Consider the following 19,452-nt stretch of genomic DNA (forward strand, 5'->3'; position numbering starts at 1 on the left):
ATTTTCAGGAAGTTATGTGTAATTTGTGAATCTGTGAATTGTATAATTATGTTTTTATGATTCTGGTTTTAGCTATGTTTGTCTTTGTTTATTCTAGTTTAGTTTTATACGAGCTTGCTTGAATTTGATATTTTTTGTGTTGACACTTGAATCCTTTCCTGATTGAATGTGCTAACTAGATTTGAAGGTGCACTTAGAAGTTCTTGCTGGATTTGTGAACATGAAAGGAGATGTTATTATTGGTTTAAATTTAGTCTGTATTCTATTTCATTTGCATTATCACTGTTAAAAATAATTGTGTTGTTAACAAAGGTACCAATGTAAAGATAGCATCTCCTCCATCCGTTTTAATCACTGGTGCTATATTATTATTATTATTATTTGCCTTTTGATTTCAGGTTGGTTTGCTTAAAGATGTTTGGCTGTTTTGCAGGCGAGAGCACCAAAACATGATTCTCTTTTGCTGAAAAATTATTTTTATCTTTTATTGTATTGACTATTGAACTTTTAATGACTTTAATTGTCATATTATAATTTCTTTTGTCGTTGAATTTCATTGTATTAAGACTTTTGTTAGTTATTGTGTTGTATAATTACATGTTATGGCTTTGTGAAATAGTATGACGTTTTTTTTTAATCAATTGAAAAAATCGAACAAACCAAACCAAACCAAACCGAATTTAATTGGTTTGGTTTGGTTTGGATGGTCTTGATTAAAAAACCGAACCAAACCGAACCGCAGTTTAATTAAACGATTGGATCGGATGACTTTTCTCTAAAAAACCGAACCAAACCGCACCGCGAACACCCCTACCAACAGGGACGACAGCATCAATGCTCTCTCTCTCTCTCTGCTCGATCTCCCTTTCCTCTGGTGTGCAATGGCGGCTTGGCAAGTTCGGCGGTGACATGGCAGAGCGTGGTGGTGGCGAAGCAGCAGCAAGGCGGCGACGGCTTTGAGACGGTGACTTGGCAAGCGCGACGACGGCGGCAATGAGGCCCACCAGTGCCGCTGCATCTTCTCCCTTCTCTCTCTCTCTCTCTCTCTCTCTCTCTCTCTCTCTCTCTCGGATATCACTCTCTCAGATCTCCCTCTCTTCTCATGTCAACAGCGGTAGCGACGGTGGCAGTAACACCCACCGCGCCGCCTCCCTCTTCTCTTTTCCCTTCACCGGTCTCCCTTCCCCTCTTCTCTCCCCCTTTCCTTCTTCCCCTCTTCCTTTCTTTTTTTTTTCTCTCATTCCCAGCTGCTGCTGTTAGGTGTGTGTGTGTGTGTGTGTTGCTGAAAAAGAAAGGGGGCTAGGGTTTCTTTGGGGTAAAGGGATAATTGGGTGTTAATTAGGGTTAGGGTTTGGTAAAAGAAATAAGGGTAGTGTAGAAATTTTGATAAAAGTAGAGAGTTGGATATTAATAAAAGAATTCAAATGTAAAATATTTTTAAAACAAATCAGAACGTTACATTCTACCCTCCTTATAAAAATTTTCGTCCTCGAAAATTGATATAGTATAAAAATTTTCGTCCTCGAAAATTGATATAGTATGCAAAATGTGATGTGGTTTTAACACTTTACCAAACATGAGAAAGAAATGTAATGGAATGCAAACGTTACAAAATAGATTTGTGTTAAAATAACGTGGTTGACATTCATCTACTCTTGTTCCCTTGACAACTCACTATACATAGCACTTTTCACTTTGTTCATCACTCCTAAAATACATCCGAACATTAAACATCAGGACTAACCTTTCAAATTGTACCAAAATCTCTTTAATTTCCCCCTTATAACACTCCTACTTCATAATCTTCTTATGACGTCGCACACTTACAAGTTTCACCTTCCAAGTCTACGAGCCGTGTCCTAAAAACTAGCGTATCGCTTGCTATATCTAGGAATCGTACATGACACTGAAACAAGCTCAAGTTTACTCAAAAGGATACAAAACTTACGAAGGGAAAAGCAAACATCATAGATGGTGTTCGCAAGAACTTGGAAGGATGTATAAGATCGCAATTAAACTGTACAAAAACAATGAAGTGTGCCAGAAAGAGAATCAATCGCATCCTAACAAGAAAATCTGAAACAAGGATCTTTGATGGAAGCAATAAAAGAAGGATGGAGTATTAAATCAAACAAATTCAAGCTGAATAAAAAGAGCAACTAGCTCAGACGAGATGACCACTAAAGTCGATCGCAATGTTCACGAAGGTTTAAGAGAATGATTAGGAACACAATCAAGCAGGGATATGCATAAGCAAAAGGAAAAAATTAACAACAGAGAAAGCAAAGTAAAACATAAATTAAAAATACGACAACACAATTTAGAATAGTCAACTTGACAGTAATATAAATTGAAAACAGTGTCACAAAAATCAGTATACTTCCTTTCCCGTTCTAGAGAAACCTTCAACGAAGTGCCTTTAGATTATTATCATGACCTTGGATATTAAGTAACTATGTCATTCATTGATAGATTATGTAAAACATGACGGAAGAATGTAAGCAATCATCTCATTATCCTCTAAGCCAACATTTACATCTAACTTATTATCATTGTAAAATACACTCAAATATTTTCATACGATCACATAGTTATGACTTAATTTACAAATAAAGCACATGTAAGATAATGAAAATAAAACTAAAATTTGACGTGATTGCAATTAACTTAAACTAAAATTAGTTATAATAACTACTACTTTTTATTTTGTCTAAATCTTTGAACGTAATTTAGCTTTCAATATAATTCAAGCACATAGCAAAAGAATTTTATGAAATTAAAGTAATAAGACTAGATTTTTATTTAAAACTAGTTTCATTTCGAACTTCAAACTGGAGAATTCCCAGTAGAGGAAACAAGTTGCTGTTGTGTTAAGCATTCTGCAGAAAAATCAGATTTGACATCCACAATTCAAAAATTCACCATAAATCATAAACTTAACGAAAATGTCTCAAATTCACCAGTCCAGCTCCTTATATTCCCAAGCTTAATCCAGACTTGGTCCCATACAATTTCGATCATCATAGAATTAGTTATAGATTTTCAAAGTTTCTAACTTTGTTTAAAATAATGCAAAAGTCAGATTTTATAATTCAACTTTGAAAAATCATAACTAATTCTCCAGTTAATACAAAACCTTCAAAATTGAATATTAATAACTATACTTGTTGTAGTTTACTTAGCTTTTAGTCTCATATCATTCCAATCACTATTAAGTTACTGGTTCACTTTCAAAGTTGCCGTTTTATTTCAAAACTCAGATTTTCAGTAAATAGTTTAGTATTTCAAAATTCAACCCTTTTAATACCTCTCAAAATCAATTCCAAATCAACCATCAGTCAAGTTCACCATCATTACAATATATCAATTAACAAGCTTAACGACAATCAATCCAATGTAATCCACCAAAAATCTAGAATTTCCAGTAATTATTAGTCAAACAATTCACGATTCACATAATCAACCAATATCACTAAATCAACAATTCCAATCACATTTTCACAGTCACAATTCAGCCTTTATTTAATCAATCAATTACTCACAACAATTAAACTTATTTGCAGTTATTCAATAAACTTTATGGGTATTCTAAAATTAAAATCATTTAAAATTAAACCCCCTACATATGCAACAATTCAAGGTTTAAACCAAAACATGGTTAACTTGCACAAGATAAAGTAACTTCAAGTAAAATGCTTTTTCGGATCATAAATTTGGAACTAGGAAACAACTGAAAATCAGTAAACGGATTAGGAACTTGTGAGTAAAGAGTCTTCAATGAAAATTCAAACAAGCAAAGCATTGCAGAAGTGCGAGGGTAAAACTTGCATTGATGAAAAGTTTAAAACAAAGGTCTATAAAGGAAGGAAGCTTGAACATTCAAAGCACTTTCCCATAAAATAAATAATGTTACAGTATTAAAAAATCAAATAAATAAAATGCACAAAAAGAGAGAACTAACCAACAAGTATAAGTTCAAAACTTTTGAAAGGTATTGAAAACAATGCTCAACTCGAGTGTTGAAAAACAATAAAAGAATCTTAGATTTCAGAACATGATTGAAAAACAAATGAAGGAGGAAAGAAAGACCCTTCTTCAGAATTCAATGCAATATTCAGTACACAATAAACTAAATTGGTTTGAGTTGTTTTTTCACAACAAGGTAAGAGTATTAATCCAAAGCAGCATCAATCAGTAGGAAAACGAAAAAGAAAAAAAAAAAAAAGAAAGCATGGGTTTTGAAAAAGTTATTACTACACAAAAGTTTCTATGCACAAAAATTCATGCCCCATAATTTGCATGCTATTTTGAGTCATTTTACCATGAAAATATGAAGTGCTGTCAGTAACTGAGCAGAAGCAAAATGAGTTAAAAATTGAAATCCAAAAATTTTAGAATCAAAGGAACCCTAAGATTAAAAAGGGAAGAATTTGAAGGTTCCCAGAAGAAATAGTGCCCTTGAAAGAAAAGCCATGTTCAACAAACAAAACCATAGCAGAACAGAATATCAAACAAGAAAAAGTTCAACCAAACTTTCAGATCGAAAAAGATCTTCAATTCAACTAACAGATCATAAAAAAAAATTTTGCCACACCTAAACGGAGAAAATTATAATTCCAATCTAGCAAACAAGAATAACACTACATGCATATATTCGTCATGTAGTTCTTCTACCTGAGCAACCGAATAACAGTTTTTTGGAATTATTGATTCGAAAGAAAGAATCACGAGTGGTTCAAAATTATGTTAACTTCAAAGATCATTAACATAAGAAGAACAAACTTGTTTTATCGAAATCCAGAATAAAGCATCTCAATCAGCAGCTAAGTGAATCCACAATCCACAAATCCAAATATTGTTCTATAAGAGGAATAAGATAATAATTCACAGGAAAAACATATCGAATCTTCTAGATAATGGATGAAATCTTGAAATCAGAAACCATAGAAACAACATGAAGATGAAGAAGATTAAAGCAAATATTCACAAAAGCGAGGAAGATTAGAACTCGTTACAAGGCAGGAGTTGCGAACCGGAACCGAAACTAAAGTCATTGCAAAAGCAAGTTCAAGAAAAGCTACCAAATAATAACTCAAGGGTGGATACAAAGAAGAGAAAAGAGGTGGCAAGAATCAATGGATGACTCATGATGACAAGAACCAGAAGACAAGAATAACAAAAAGAAAAGTATGACATTCCTATAGGCCTCTGATAGTGCCAGAATTTGTATAAATAGGCGCGCTTCTATTTATACAATTGTGATCCTACCATAGGAAACTTGTTCCATATTATACAGATTAAACCTAAGCTCTGATACCACTCTGTCACAGCCCAAAATGAGCCATGACTGGCGCTCAGGAAAAAGAGTTCCCTAGCAAGCCTAACAGATTCAAATATAAGATAAATAAAAAGGTTACAAATAATTTTTGATAAATTTACACTTTCTAGAATGAATAATTACATAATTGAACAAAAATAAAATAAATAAATATAGATGGATCTTGCCTGTGACATATGGAGTAGATGACGTCTAAGAACCCAACAAAGAACAGATACCCATTGCAGATCATTACTCTTGAATAGAAATGCTCACATAATCAAATATTTATTCCTGAAAAATATTTTTAGAAAACGGAGTGAGTTTTGCAACTCAGTGACTAGACAATACATCTATAATTCACATGAGACCATCTAAACATTATTATAAAAATAATAATTTATATGAATAAGTGAATCAATAAGGGAGTTCTCATACAGAAATCAAATCAAATAGTCCACACTTGGGCGGCTCCACCTCTAAGGGTAGACCTTTCCTCTAGTGTGTCTGTACGGAATAACAGATCCAACGTGTGGCCTACATGTTAGGCTAGCAACGCCCCTGCTACCTGAGGTCTGAGCAGATGCATCTAGGTTAACGTCATAATCGTCGTTAACTACAGTTTTCTAATACGAGCCTCCCAAACCAATTCAAAACATATAATTTCAAATACAACCAATCTTTAATCTTTCAAATATATACAGTATCAAATCAAATCAAATAATACTTTCTTATCAAAAAGCCTTTTCAATCATATGAAATGTCAAATATACTTTACAAATTCATAGTATATGAGTGAGTATTCACAATACTTTAACGTTTTAAAAAAAAAACACATATTCAATAAAATCGAATATTCTAAAATAATACAAAACTTCATCAAACATGTATATAGTCTCATGTGCAGATTAAAAATTCGAATTTCACAAAAATAATATTTAGTTCTAATAAATCCATTATTAAAACCAAATTCAAATCCTTTGTTAATAACTTGTAAGTATAGTCATAAATTCAAGCAGCATATATCAAAATAATTATAGATTTAAAGCCAAATAATTATAAATGTAAAGCCTACTCACAACTTAGTCTCAAGGGACTGAAGATACCAAACCCAGAGTACCAAACTAAAGGATACGAAAGAGCGCAAAATTTGGACGGAGGCAGCAGTAGCTCCAATAGGCAAGCAAAACAGCGAACAGAGGCACAATAGAACAGAAGTGACGAACGGCTAAAGGCAGAGCAACGACGACAACATCAACAACTGTGGTAAAACAGTACAGTAGAGGAAACAGAAACAAAACATAACAACCACTAACCAGGCTTGAACGGTGGTGAAACAGAACTGACAGAGGTGTGAAACGCTTCTTACGACGTTTTCAAAGGACAAAGATAATGGCGGAACCAGTGGAGGAAGAATGGAGGATAGAGCACGACCGGATAGGACAACAGCTTTCCAACGAGTTCTCCTATGGCGGCGACACAGCAGCTCAGCAACAAGCTCCTTCAGTGACGACGGCAACCACCGCGACAGCCCCAACAGCGATGGCAGTGTCACTGCTCTCTCTCTGCTCGATCTCCCTTTCCTCTGGTGTGCAACGACGGCTTGGCGAGTTCGGCGGTGACGCGGCAAAGTGTGGTGGCCGCGAAGCAGCAGCAAGGCGGCGACGGCTATGCGACGGCGACTTGGCAAGCGCGGCGACGGTGGCGATGAGGCCCACCAGCGCCGCTGCATCTTCTCCCTTCTCTCTCTCTCGGATATCACTACTCTCTCAGATCTCCCTCTCTTCTCATGTCAATAGCGGCGGCGACGGTGGCAGTAACACCCACCGCGCCGCCTCCCTCTTCTCTTTTCCCTTCACCGGTCTCCCTTCCCCTCTGCTCTCCCCCTTTCCTTCCTCCCCTCTTCCTTTCTTTGTTTTTTTCTCTCATTCCCAGCTACTGCTGTTAGGTGTGTATTTGTTGCTGCAAAAGAAAGGGGGGTAGGGTTTCTTTGGGGTAAAGGGATAATTGGGTGTTAATTAGGGTTAGAGTTTGGTAAAAGAAATAAGGGTAGTGTAGGAATTTTGATAAAAGTAGAGGGTTGGATAGTAATAAAAGAATTCAAATGTAAAATGTTTTTAAAATAAATCAGAACATTATATATACTTCTAATTTTTCAAATTAGTACTTAAAAGTCAAATATTCACGCACGGAATAATTTCTTACTAGGTCTATGCATATAGAAAAAAATTATTAATTAGATAAATTTATTAAATGAATATAATTATCACAAAAGTGACTAATTATTAACACATTTTAAAATAAATAAATTTAATTTGAACATACATGCGTAAAATTAAAAAAAAAAAGTAGAAAAGAATTTTGAGTTCTTTATGATCTTAATTTTGATGAAGCAAACCACGAGCAACATATTTTAGGACATTGCTGAAATGATTGTGACAAACTTAAGCATTAGGGTAGACATATATTGATTAACAATTCGATCAACAGCAATATCATCTTTAAAATTATTGACCCTTTTTTCTTACTTTTGTTTATATGTCACTTATTATTGTAGGACCCTCTACGGATTTTTCTTGGATATTTTTCTTATTTAGTGAAGTTTATGTCGTTTTTCCCAACAACATCAATTGCTTTTATTAGTAGGGTATGCTTTTAACGGTATATTATTTTGTGAGCCTAGTAATTATTTTCTTTATTTTACCCCCTTTTTTTCACGAGCTAGTTTCTCATTGGATTAATCCATTGATATTTAACGCAAACTTACCCTAATTATTAACTAGCTAGGAACTTTATGTAGGACTAATTACTAACCAATAATCTCTGATAGCGCCATAGAGCCATTTCTTTTCTTTTAATCCGTGTATAAATACCCAAATTAATTAAAGAGATTAAGAAACTGGGTGGTTAGGAAAAATCAAGGGGTAAGATGCACATGGCTATCCATTTTCGAAGAAGTGTCCCCATCATAGATTTGGTTAGTTGTTTCAAAACTCAGTGTGTGAGTCTACTCTATACCTTTTGCTTTATTATCTCTGCCATAAACCATGAAAACAACATTGTCGATTGTGACCAAGCATGGCCATGGTACTAGCCACCCAAAAATCACACAATACGATTCCCATCTGTCGGTGATTTTAATTACTCAATATTTTTTGCTAAAAAATATTTAACTACAAAGCTCATGGAAAGTTGGAAACTTATTATTAAACTGTTATTCTTTTAATAAGAATAATACTCTAAATCAGTTTTTAATAATACTTCTTATACTATATTTTGACACTATTGTAATTACTGAATATAATATGATAAATTACTAATCAACATTAATTTGATCATAATTTTATGTGATGTCTACATGACAGTTTGAATAATTGCTAGACAGATCAACATGACATTTTTTTGTCATTATCAAACTAAACAGGGAATGAAGGTATAAAAAGAAAATCAGCAGTGTTAAGGGCAGCAGTTTTTTAGATTTTGGGCCATCGAGTAACCAGCATAGGTATTTCAAACAGAGAGATGGAGAGGAGGATTGATGGTTAAATGATTTGGCGCGTAGCAAAAATTTTGCTGGCTATATGATAGCTAGAATTTTATCAAAATTGATGGCCCCGAAGACTTTCCGAAAGACCATTACTAGAGACTAATAGACTTATGTTTTGCAACTTAGGATTTAATCAAATCAAACATTTTCTTTATATTTGTAAGAGTTAATTCATTTATTTAGTTGCATTTTACTCTCCTTAAACAAAGAAAAAGAAACCACACTAGGGGACCTTTTACAATAATGTGGGGCAAGTGACAAGTTGAGTCCTGGACCTTCTGGGATCTGAATTCTTCACCATTAAAAAAAAAAGGTTAAAGGAGATAATAATTAAGGTAAAATAGAATAAAGAGTAATTTTGTTATTTTTCAGTTTGAATGGTGACCACTGACCACATGTACGTCGCAAACAAGCTAAGTATTGTATTGAAATAATGACATCCTGTATAATATAATATTTATTTATATGAATATTATCATCAAAACCTGTCTTGTAATAATAGATATTAGATAATATCTTAATATGAATATAAAACAAAGCGTGAAAGTGGCAAAAACAATATGCAAATTAAACTGCACTGTCGAGTTGATAGGGAAATTGAACAACAACAAAGGAGCAAAAATAAGTAATGGTGTGTTCTCAGAGAAAGTGTGCTATAAAGTGACCAAATAGACAAATGCTATTACAACAATAACGAACAAAAGGAAGTGCAGGTGTTCCCCACAGAAGCTTTGGTTGTTGGATGGAGTTGTCATATGATATGTTCTTCTCTGTACAAGGCAGAAAAAATAAGTTAACAGAAAGAAACACATATATATGAGTTGAGCCAGCATCCACTGCTATACTTTCTTTAATTTCTTTTCTCTTCTTTATCTTTTTCATAATCACAAACCAACTCAATTGAAGAGAGAAAAAGAACAAAGTACACATAAAAAAAGGAAAGATATTGCATAACACAGTCTGCAAAAGAAATGAGAGTTATTGTACTTTAATTTAAGAGAAAGATATTATTCCGTTTTGGAGTGATATTTCTTTGTATCTCTTCTTCGGTATTTTCTCTACATACAACAGTTATAAAATCAATAACATAAAATTAAGTGTGGTGATTCTAGATATTGTAGCTTTTATAATAATACGCATTGTGGTTTATGTGGTATAATTTTCTTTTTCTTGCAATTTGAATTTGAATATATTTTCAACTCTATTTATTATAGTATGTTTGAAGTTATGATATATATACAATTACATACAGTAACATAGCACGGTTTCAATATGATCATCACCAAATTAACAATGACTTTGGGTTTTGTTAGAAAACTAACTTTCTTCCAACTAATAATCAATTAATAAAGTAAAAAAAAGGGTAAAAAAAAAAGTAGAATTAAAATAGAAAAAAACTAAAATATTGATTGATTGTTGCTACTATAATTACAATTATAATAGGAGATCATATATTAAAAACAAACTCAATTATAATATAAAAAGTAAGCTGCTCAAGAAATAGTAATTTGATCAAGTATAATCAAAAGCTTAGCTAACATAATTGGGTAACTTACTAGTAATTTTTGGAACCACGACGTAAATCGACTCTTTCTCCGGTTCTCTGTACTCTCACTCTGCGACAAGAATATAATTCTTTATGATCCCCCACATTTGATACATTATTACTATAATACAATAATTAACCACACAAACAGGGACGATATCAAACAACATACTTTGGTATAAAATTGACAACACATCATGAACATAAACATCAATATGCGAAAATGTTTTATTTCAAATTTGTCTATTCATAAATAGTATAACTTTTGCAACGTGATGTATTAGTTTGGTAGCTTTGACATTTTCGAGGTCTAAATTTTTTTGGGAGTGTTAGGTAAACAATGACTATCTTGAACAATATGAATAACCACCAATCAAATAAAAACATACTACACCTCCAAATTAACCATTTAAATCTTAATATTAAAATAACCATCCGTACACCTAGTGAAATGAACATCCAATATATCTATTGTTCACATTGTTTAATATTTTCATTGTCTACCTATACTTTTCCAATTTTTTTTATGTTAGTAAAAACTACTAAAAAGTCATTATTATTATTTGTGTGATTTACATTTATTGAGAAAGTGAAACACTTGCTGTGCAACAACAAATGTTAACATGTCCATTTATAATTAGTAAAGAGCATAGTAAACCTTCATTTTTGTAATTCTTGCAGTGACTTTTGCAAGATATATATCTATAAAATTGAAGTGAAGATGCTTTGTGTAAGAGAAACAATAAAAAATTATAGCTAGGTTGTGCAGAAGAAACAAAAAGAAAATTCAAGAACGTAGATAATTCATCAACTCTATGTTTTCGTTCACTACCATTATATATATATATATATTTCAAAATTAATTTTAAATGATTTAATTTTTGTTGTGGATCTCTAGACTAAACAATTGAAAATACAATAATAATGTGTGAAAATTATTAGAATTTAGAAGCACTACCTCAACATCATGAGATTCATAGCCCACATGAGTGGCATCTGGACTAATCTGTCCATCATGATTGACATGGACATGCATCCAACGGATCCCAAACCCCTTCATCACTACTTCCTCATTATCTTCTGTATTTGCATAGAACTCAAATTTAAGGATAGGATTGCAAGCGGTGTCCCTCTTTTTCTCTTTGATTGCTTCCGTTATCATGTTGGAACTCTCTCCATCATACCATACTACCTTATGATCTGATACCATTTCCAATTGATCAATCACATCAGAGAAAGCATAGCCGGTCAAGAGTCCTCTATTGCCAGAAGTTGTGATCCATTCCCAGTCATTGCAACCCTTTCTCAAGTAGCATTTCCATCCAAATATCACTTTTTTGACGCCAAAGTTGAAAGATTGGTATTGAGAAATCAAGATGCAGCCAACAAGACAAGAAGAAATCTTGTGATCTGGAGCAACTTCAACAATGATCGAAGCTTCTCTTGAGTAGTAGTCAGGGAACCACTCATTAGTTATGCTCTCTTTACTTGGTAAATAGTAGTACAAGAATGTATTACCGTTGTTTGCTTCATTATGCGGATATCCATCATTATTTGCCACAAGTTCTATCCTGGATTTCAAGTCTTTCAAAACTGCTTCATATGCATCATCATCCAACATTGTGCAGTTATGGAATCCAAACCATGCATTGTGTTGTCTAGGTGGTTCACTGGTTAAACTTGAGAGTGTCTCCAAAGATTTGCAGTTTAGTGCTTTAAAGTATATAATAGATGGGGGAAGTGGAGGTACGTATTGAAGCATTTCACAATTAGCAATCCAAAGTTCTATGAGCTGTTGAAGATTCTTAATGCTTGTTGGCAAACTTTTAATGACATGACAGTCATCCAATGCTAATACTTGTAATGATTGTAAGACATGAATGTTGTCTGGGAGTTCAGACAACCTCTTACATCTGTAGAAAACTAATTCCTTGAGAGACAAGAAGGCAGGGGTGGGCAATATTCTTCTTAACATGATGCATGTGTCATCTTCATGTTTTATTGGATCCGTGAGCGCAATTATGGAGGCAAAGTTTTGAGGAAGCTTCTCAAGAGAGTAACTGATGTTAAAACTGAACCACTCAAGATCTTTGAGATGCATAATAGTGGATGGCACTTCACTCAAAGCCGTTGACGGTAAAAGTAACCTGAGGTTGGAATGATCAGCCATCATGGAGATTGAGAACTCTTTCAAATTGGAGCAACCAGTGGCCCACAAGCAATGGAGAGAGGGAGAACAATAATCACCGCAAAGCCTCTTTAGCGATGTGCAATAGCTCACGTGTAGTTCTTCAATCTTGGGGAGAGAGAAAATAGATGGATCAACATCTTGTAAGCTTTTACAGCCATCGAGTTTTATTGATTTGAGATTCGTGGCACCTGCTAAATTTGGGCACTCTATCAAGTGTTTGCAGCAACAGAGGTCAAGAAACTCCAAACTTGGTAGATTCTGTCAATCCCAACAAACATGTAAAAACATGTACATGATTAGTGGAAGAAAAAAGTGTTGTTTTATTATTTAATGCGTTACACTCTCACTTATTTTAACTTTATAAATTAGGGGAGTGCTAGGAGAACGATGAAAATTTTGAACAACATCAACAACTACTAATCAAATGAAAATACATTACATTCTAATTTAATGCTACTAATTAAATTTACTCTTTTAACCCTATTAAATTTTTTTAGTTGTCCATTACAATATTAAAATAATATATAATTTATTCGAAATTTAGAATATAGAACTTGATTTTATTAGTATTTAGTATATATATTGTTGCTTCATTCAAATCAAACATCATCTATATACAATCATAGGAGTGAAAAATCCGTTTGGGGAAAAAATTTTTCGAAAGTGAAAACTCTTTGATGTGGTTGATTGTTACTTTTATTATCTCTTTTTGTTGAAGAAAGCATTGCATCATGACATATAGTGAATTAATACGATGTAGCAAAACAAGAAAATGTTAAATGACAAGAAATGTCTATTGAGAACCAATTATGTTCTTTGTTTTAATTTAAAAAATTATGATGGCTATATATAAATAATTATTGGGTGTAGTTTAATATTTATCTCTTTTATATATATGTCATTTGAATCTAAGTCATGTATTTTATTATCATTTTTTTCTTATAAAATATTCGTTGTTCTCTCGTCAAAACTTATTTAATTATTCTGTGATATTATAGTTACTTTTTTTGTAATAAAACTTTATTCTTATGAAATATTTTAGTGTGATATTTTATTCTCACAAAGTTTATATAGAAAAACATTCTCTTGATTAAATGATGAAAATATGACTTTTTAAGAAATAATTAGCATGTAAGAATATTTTACAATATATAAAAAGGCTTAGTCCTTTTTCTAAAAGTTTTTATTATACAGAATAGAATTACAATACAAAATTTATTAACTAAAATTTAGTTCTTTTACCTGCTATAAATTAATCTTACATAATAGAGTAAGTTTATAAATTATAAATCTTGAAAAAAACGTCCCATAATTAATATTACTTATACTAACTAATTTCTATAATATAATATCAATCTTTATTTTAGTATCTAACAAAATTATCAAAAAAGCATAAAAAGAAATATAAACATGATCCTACCTGTGGTGTATCCCAAAGTTTTTCAACATTGCTATCTCGCATAGAAAGCTGAACAAGTTTTTTAGGCCAACAAATAGATTACACAAACTTAAGTGGACATTTATTCCACTCAATATACCTTAAGTCATTAGGAAGTTGAAAACCCTCTAGAAACACTGTGTTCCATTCAAGATCCATGTTGAAATTTCCTCTTAAAGCAAGTAACCTTAACTTTGGCATCTTCCTTAATGCAATGATGATTATACGTGGATCTATTGTAACTTGATTCATATCCACCGTCATGCTTTCAACTCCATGAATATCCTGCAAAATTTATAAGCATTGCAATACAATGTTAGTACCATGTTGCTGTAAGCAATATTTTGATACAAACATATATACACTCATCTTGAAGACCAAACCATTAAAGCATGATTTTCTTACTCTCTCATCTTGGAAAATATTGCAAATTTCTTCGGTGGTATTCAACAGTCTTATTTGTTGACCTCCATTTTTGTTATATTCTTCATGAATGATTTTCCAACACATTTCCTGTGTCAAACTATGCATTTGTATGTATTTATCATAACGAACATTCGAATAAATATTTATAAGAGACTTGTCCAATAGACTTTTTATTCCTATATCTGCAAAGAAATCACAAGAATTTAATATTCTTGTTATTTTTTCCATTTCATGCCCGTGGAAACAGCATGCAACATGTAAAAGGATATTTTTTTCATCATCATCTAATGCATCATAACTCAATCTCAACACTTTCTGAATATCTGCATTGGGATACTTTCTTAATTTTTTCAATGCACTATCCCATTCAGCTACACTTTTGCCGCGAAGAAATGATCCCAAAATTTTCAAAGCCAATGGAATGCGGTTAGCATAATTTATGACTCTAGCTGTTAGTTCACCATACCCCTCTTTGGGATGGGAATCAGAAAAGGCATAATGGCTAAAAAGTTGATAGGAGTCTCCATTACTCATTTGCTTGATTTCATGAATTTGTTCAACTCCTCCACTTGTAAGCACACTCCTGTCCCTTGTTGTCAAAATGACAATGCTACCAGAACATAGGCAAGTACGCAAACCTGGAACCAAATCAGTTGCAATTGGCGAATCAACCACATCATCCAGTACAATCAAAGCCCTCTTCTTCTCGAGTTTACTTTTAGTGCGAGAGTCTAGTACTCCAATATTGGTATTATGAAGATCTTGGTTTAATAATTGAGAAAGAAGTCTGCTGCATATGTCACTGAGACATGGTTTTCCTAATTCTCTGGAATTTGACAAGAAGCAAGAGCCTTCATATTGAAAAGAGTAATTATTGAAGAGAGCCTCAGCAATGGTTGACTTACCAATACCGCCCATACCCCAAATTCCAATCACAAGAACCTTCTCCATCTTGAGTCTCATCAAAGATTCAACGCGGGTATAGTTTGTGTTACAAATAAAAGGTCTGTTGAGTCCATCTATGAAGCACTTGTTCTTCACACAATGTGGCAAAATTGCTTTTAAAATGTCACTAATTAACTTAGCTTCATCATCCCTGGCAAAAGATAACCACAGCATAGATCGAAGTGAAAATGGATAAACATATATAGTTCCTTGCAATCCATTATTTTAATTGGAGTATAATAATACTCTCTTTTAGTTAGTCAAGTAAATTTGTATATATATCATGAAAAAAAATATCGTGTAACACCAATATATCTTGAACAATATACCTGATTTCAATGTAAAATCATAATGAATGTTACGATTTCCGAAGATGTCATTATTTGAATTTTACGTTTTTATATTCTTTTGCCATTGCTATAGCATCGAAGTTGACATTGAGAGGTGTTTCTTCTTTAGACAAAAAATAATATTTTCACGTTAAAGATACTAAGTGCATGTTTGGGCGCCATTATTTTGTTAAAAAAAGAACTTTTTTCAATGAAAAAAGATCTTTTTTATTTTTTAACGTGTTTGGCAAATTTCTAATAGTAAAAATAAAAGCACTAGTAAAATCAAAAAAAGATCTTTTTTGAGAAGCTGTAATTTACATCTTTTTTTAAAAGATCTTTTTTCCTTAAAAAAAAGATGTTTTTCATGTAATAAATAAACAAAAAAATACTTTTATATTGTTATACCCAAATATAATTGATTGATAAAAAGACCTTTTTACATGAGATATCCAAACATAAAATTACTTTTACTTCTCTATAAGATCTTTTAAAAAAAGATAACTTGAAAAAAGATCTTTTTTTAAAAGCTCACCCAAACAAGCCCTAATTTAAATATTATTATTATTATTATTATCCTTGAGAAAGAAATTACAAACCGTAGACAAAATCCTGAAGGTCAAGCTGAGTTGATGAGAAAAAACAACAAAACAAACACAACAATAGACTGTATTCAAGTTTAACAAGAAGAAGGTAACAACTAATAACAACAACACAAACAAATAATATATTAAACATAATTGATTATTTAGTATTTGTAATTTGAATCCAAAACAATTAAGGAAGAAGAATGTAATTAATTAGTACCTGTGGCTTCAACAATTAATTGAATATATAGATCTATTTCTTTGACCAATGACCTTAATACAGCGGTTGTTTGGGTGTGATTAACTTAATAGAAAAAAAGATTTTTTTTAACTTATTTAACAAAATTTTAGTAATAAAAATAAAAATAAATATTTTTTAATTATAATTTATATCTTTTTTTAATTTCTTTAAACAAAAATTTATATAATAAATAAATAAATAATATTTTTATGTTATTATATCTAAACATATTTGATAAATAAAAAATATTTTATATAAAATATTAAAATATAAAAAAAAATTCAAAAATAAATATTTTCTTACAAATTCAGCAAAACAGGGTCATATTACCTGTGATCATCAAAGGTGATGCCAGAAAGATTGGCAGCTTGAGTGAGTGCAGTCCTCCATTGTTGCACATGGCAACGGTCCTCCGAAGATCTCTCATGCTTATCAAAAGCTCTGCGGTAACTTCCACTCTGCTTGCGAACATGTGTGGGCTCTATTCCGTAGAACACTGGAATCACTACATTTTTATTGTTCTTGCGTTCCACGATCTCCACCAGCTCTTTCAAGCACCACCTAGAGGATGCATAGTTTTCGGAGAAGATAACAACAAACAAGTTTGTGTTTCTGATGGCGTGAAGAAGTTCGTCCCAGATGAGACCTCCTTTGTCCATGCCGTCATCGTCTCTGAATGTTTGAATTTGGTTTTGGCGGAGAGCGACTTGAAGATGGCTGAGGAATCCTTTGCGCGTGTCTTCCCCTCTGAAGCTGATGAAAACATCGTATCGATAAGTCGCAGGTGCTTGAGAAGAAGAAGAAGGAGCAGCAGCAACCAAAAGTGACATGTGTCTATGATGGTAATGAATGAAGTGATTCAGCACTTAATTAATAAGAGAGCAACTATTTCTAATCTCTCATGGACTGCTGATAACCATATCTTGTATTAACGCGTGTGTAGACTATATGCGACGAAGACTCCACTTGGTCAACGTCAACGGAGAAATTTTCGTGCGAGTGGCTTTACAAAGATCAGAGAGCAATTGCTTGTGCAGTGGTTGAGAAAGTCACTGGAACCCATCTTTTCAATTTCCGCGTGGGGTCCATAAAAAATTATTATCTTTGTTGTAACCGTAATTGGGGGCTTAGCGGGGAGAATAAAGAGGATTAAAACGATTATCGGTGAACAGAGGGTTGTAGGTGTTGCTTCTTAAAATTAAAATATTGAATTAATGTTAATTAATTTCTTATTTTTTTCCATTAAAAATATTGATATTTAGTATTTTCAATCGATTAATACTATTGCTTACACTGCACACAATAGATAGTCAAGACTCAAGAGCACAAGGTTGAGGGAAAAGGAACTTTACCTTGTTTCTTTTCCGTGTGGGTCCAAAACAATATACAAGGAGCCTTGAAATTGCATTGTTACTTACAAAAGAGGATAGTATAAATGGTTTCGGGTACTATCTCTCACCAAGATAAGAGTATCTTCAAATTGAAATTGCATTCCTAAGAACTTTTTAGTTAATATTTGTTAGTCGGAAATAATCGTATTCGAAGGTAGAAGCGATTCGAAATATTGAGTAAACTGTTAGTGTTGCAAGTGAGAAGTGTATGAAATTAGTCTCACATCAAAGAAACTAAAGAAGAATGAGAAGTTTATAAGATGAAAAATTCATTAATTTAATATTTTAAGATTTTGAGTTGAATGTAGTGTCTTCTTACAAAAAAAATTGATAAAACAATAATTTAACTTCGATTCTGAAAAAAAATGGAGATATCTAAATAAATAATTATAATTTGAAAATACATTTTAAAAAATTTTAGTGAAAATAAAGCCGCATATATTATTGACTTATAATGCATCTCTCTTCTTTTTCAACATATATATAACACGCGTCATAAAAATGATCGTAAACATTTTCAAAACGGAAAAGTATAGGTAACCAACAAAAATCTTAAGAATATTTTTCTTATTCTTTTAGTTTACAGAAAATCTTAAGCTAGTATTTTCTACCAATCTTAAGCAAATACTTGTGTAGAGATCGAGAAAGACAAAGGAATCGATCCTTTCAATTTAGGTGTATCTACTTTGCTACCTTTAATTTTCCGCGCGGGTCCATACAAAACAAAATAATGAAAAATTATGATCATGAAGCCACGTCTCATTATACCAGTATAGTGAAATCAAATGTGTGTCACTTTGTCTACTAGTATTAGGTGATTTTTTTTTTCTCAATTGTTAATGATATCTTTGTAACCATAATTGGGGACTTGGCAGGGAGAATGAAGATGGTGAAAAAGATGAACAAGAGTTGTGTTGTTTTTGTTATCAAAAGGTACCTGTTTATTTTTTACTAAGTCATGGATAAATTAAAGAATAGTTACCAGGTATGATCTGATTTTTATTGTATCATTTCTAATGGATAATTTTAAATAGACAACCCTTAAAATTGGAGCAAAGAAAAATGGAGTCAATTAACACAAGTAGCTTTGAAGCAGCCAAAACATAAATAGCAAGAGTAATATTAGAGAGACAATATCCTAAATTTTATTTATTTAATTTGATATTTATAATTTTATATATATAATATTTATATTTATATGTTTATTATATTGAAAATTAATTATTTATTTCAGCAACAACTAATGAGTATAAAATAAAGAAACGTAAGTGCAGAAATGATTAAACTTGAACCCCAAGTATATATTCACTTGCAGCACTAGCAATTCATCCTTCCCTTTTTCATCAATAGAGAATATACATACATTTTTGTGACACAATCTATGATGCATGGGCATGGACATTGACATGGACACGGAATACGACATGACACGAGATACGCCGACACGCGAATTTTAAAATCTTATAAGACACGACATGACACGACATGACACGA

At 32.3% G+C, this 19,452-nt stretch overlaps 1 protein-coding gene across 4 annotated transcripts; it reads right to left on the minus strand.

The window, feature by feature from the left end:
* Positions 1-9,421: 9,421 nt before the first annotated feature.
* LOC107614881 (disease resistance protein RPV1) lies at positions 9,422-17,535 on the minus strand. Of its 4 annotated transcripts, none has more exons than XM_021110870.2 (6): positions 16,898-17,535; positions 14,445-15,561; positions 14,140-14,324; positions 11,369-12,859; positions 10,421-10,480; positions 9,422-9,634 (listed from the first exon to the last, which is right to left on the minus strand). In XM_021110870.2, exons 1-4 carry the CDS (start codon positions 17,395-17,397, stop codon positions 12,811-12,813), a joined length of 1,851 nt encoding a protein of 616 aa, XP_020966529.2. In that variant the 5' UTR covers positions 17,398-17,535; the 3' UTR covers positions 9,422-9,634; positions 10,421-10,480; positions 11,369-12,810. The 4 variants fall into 4 exon arrangements, with proteins under 4 accessions (XP_020966529.2, XP_088356662.1, XP_088356660.1 ...); XM_088500536.1 differs by having other exon boundaries at positions 14,022-14,324; positions 16,898-17,428; XM_088500534.1 differs by lacking the exon at positions 11,369-12,859.
* Positions 17,536-19,452: the final 1,917 nt, after the last annotated feature.

This window comes from Arachis ipaensis, chromosome B9 (assembly GCF_059453495.1).
Source record: "Arachis ipaensis isolate K30076 ecotype BB chromosome B9, ASM5945349v1, whole genome shotgun sequence".
In the NCBI taxonomy this organism is placed as follows: Eukaryota; Viridiplantae; Streptophyta; class Magnoliopsida; order Fabales; family Fabaceae; genus Arachis; species Arachis ipaensis.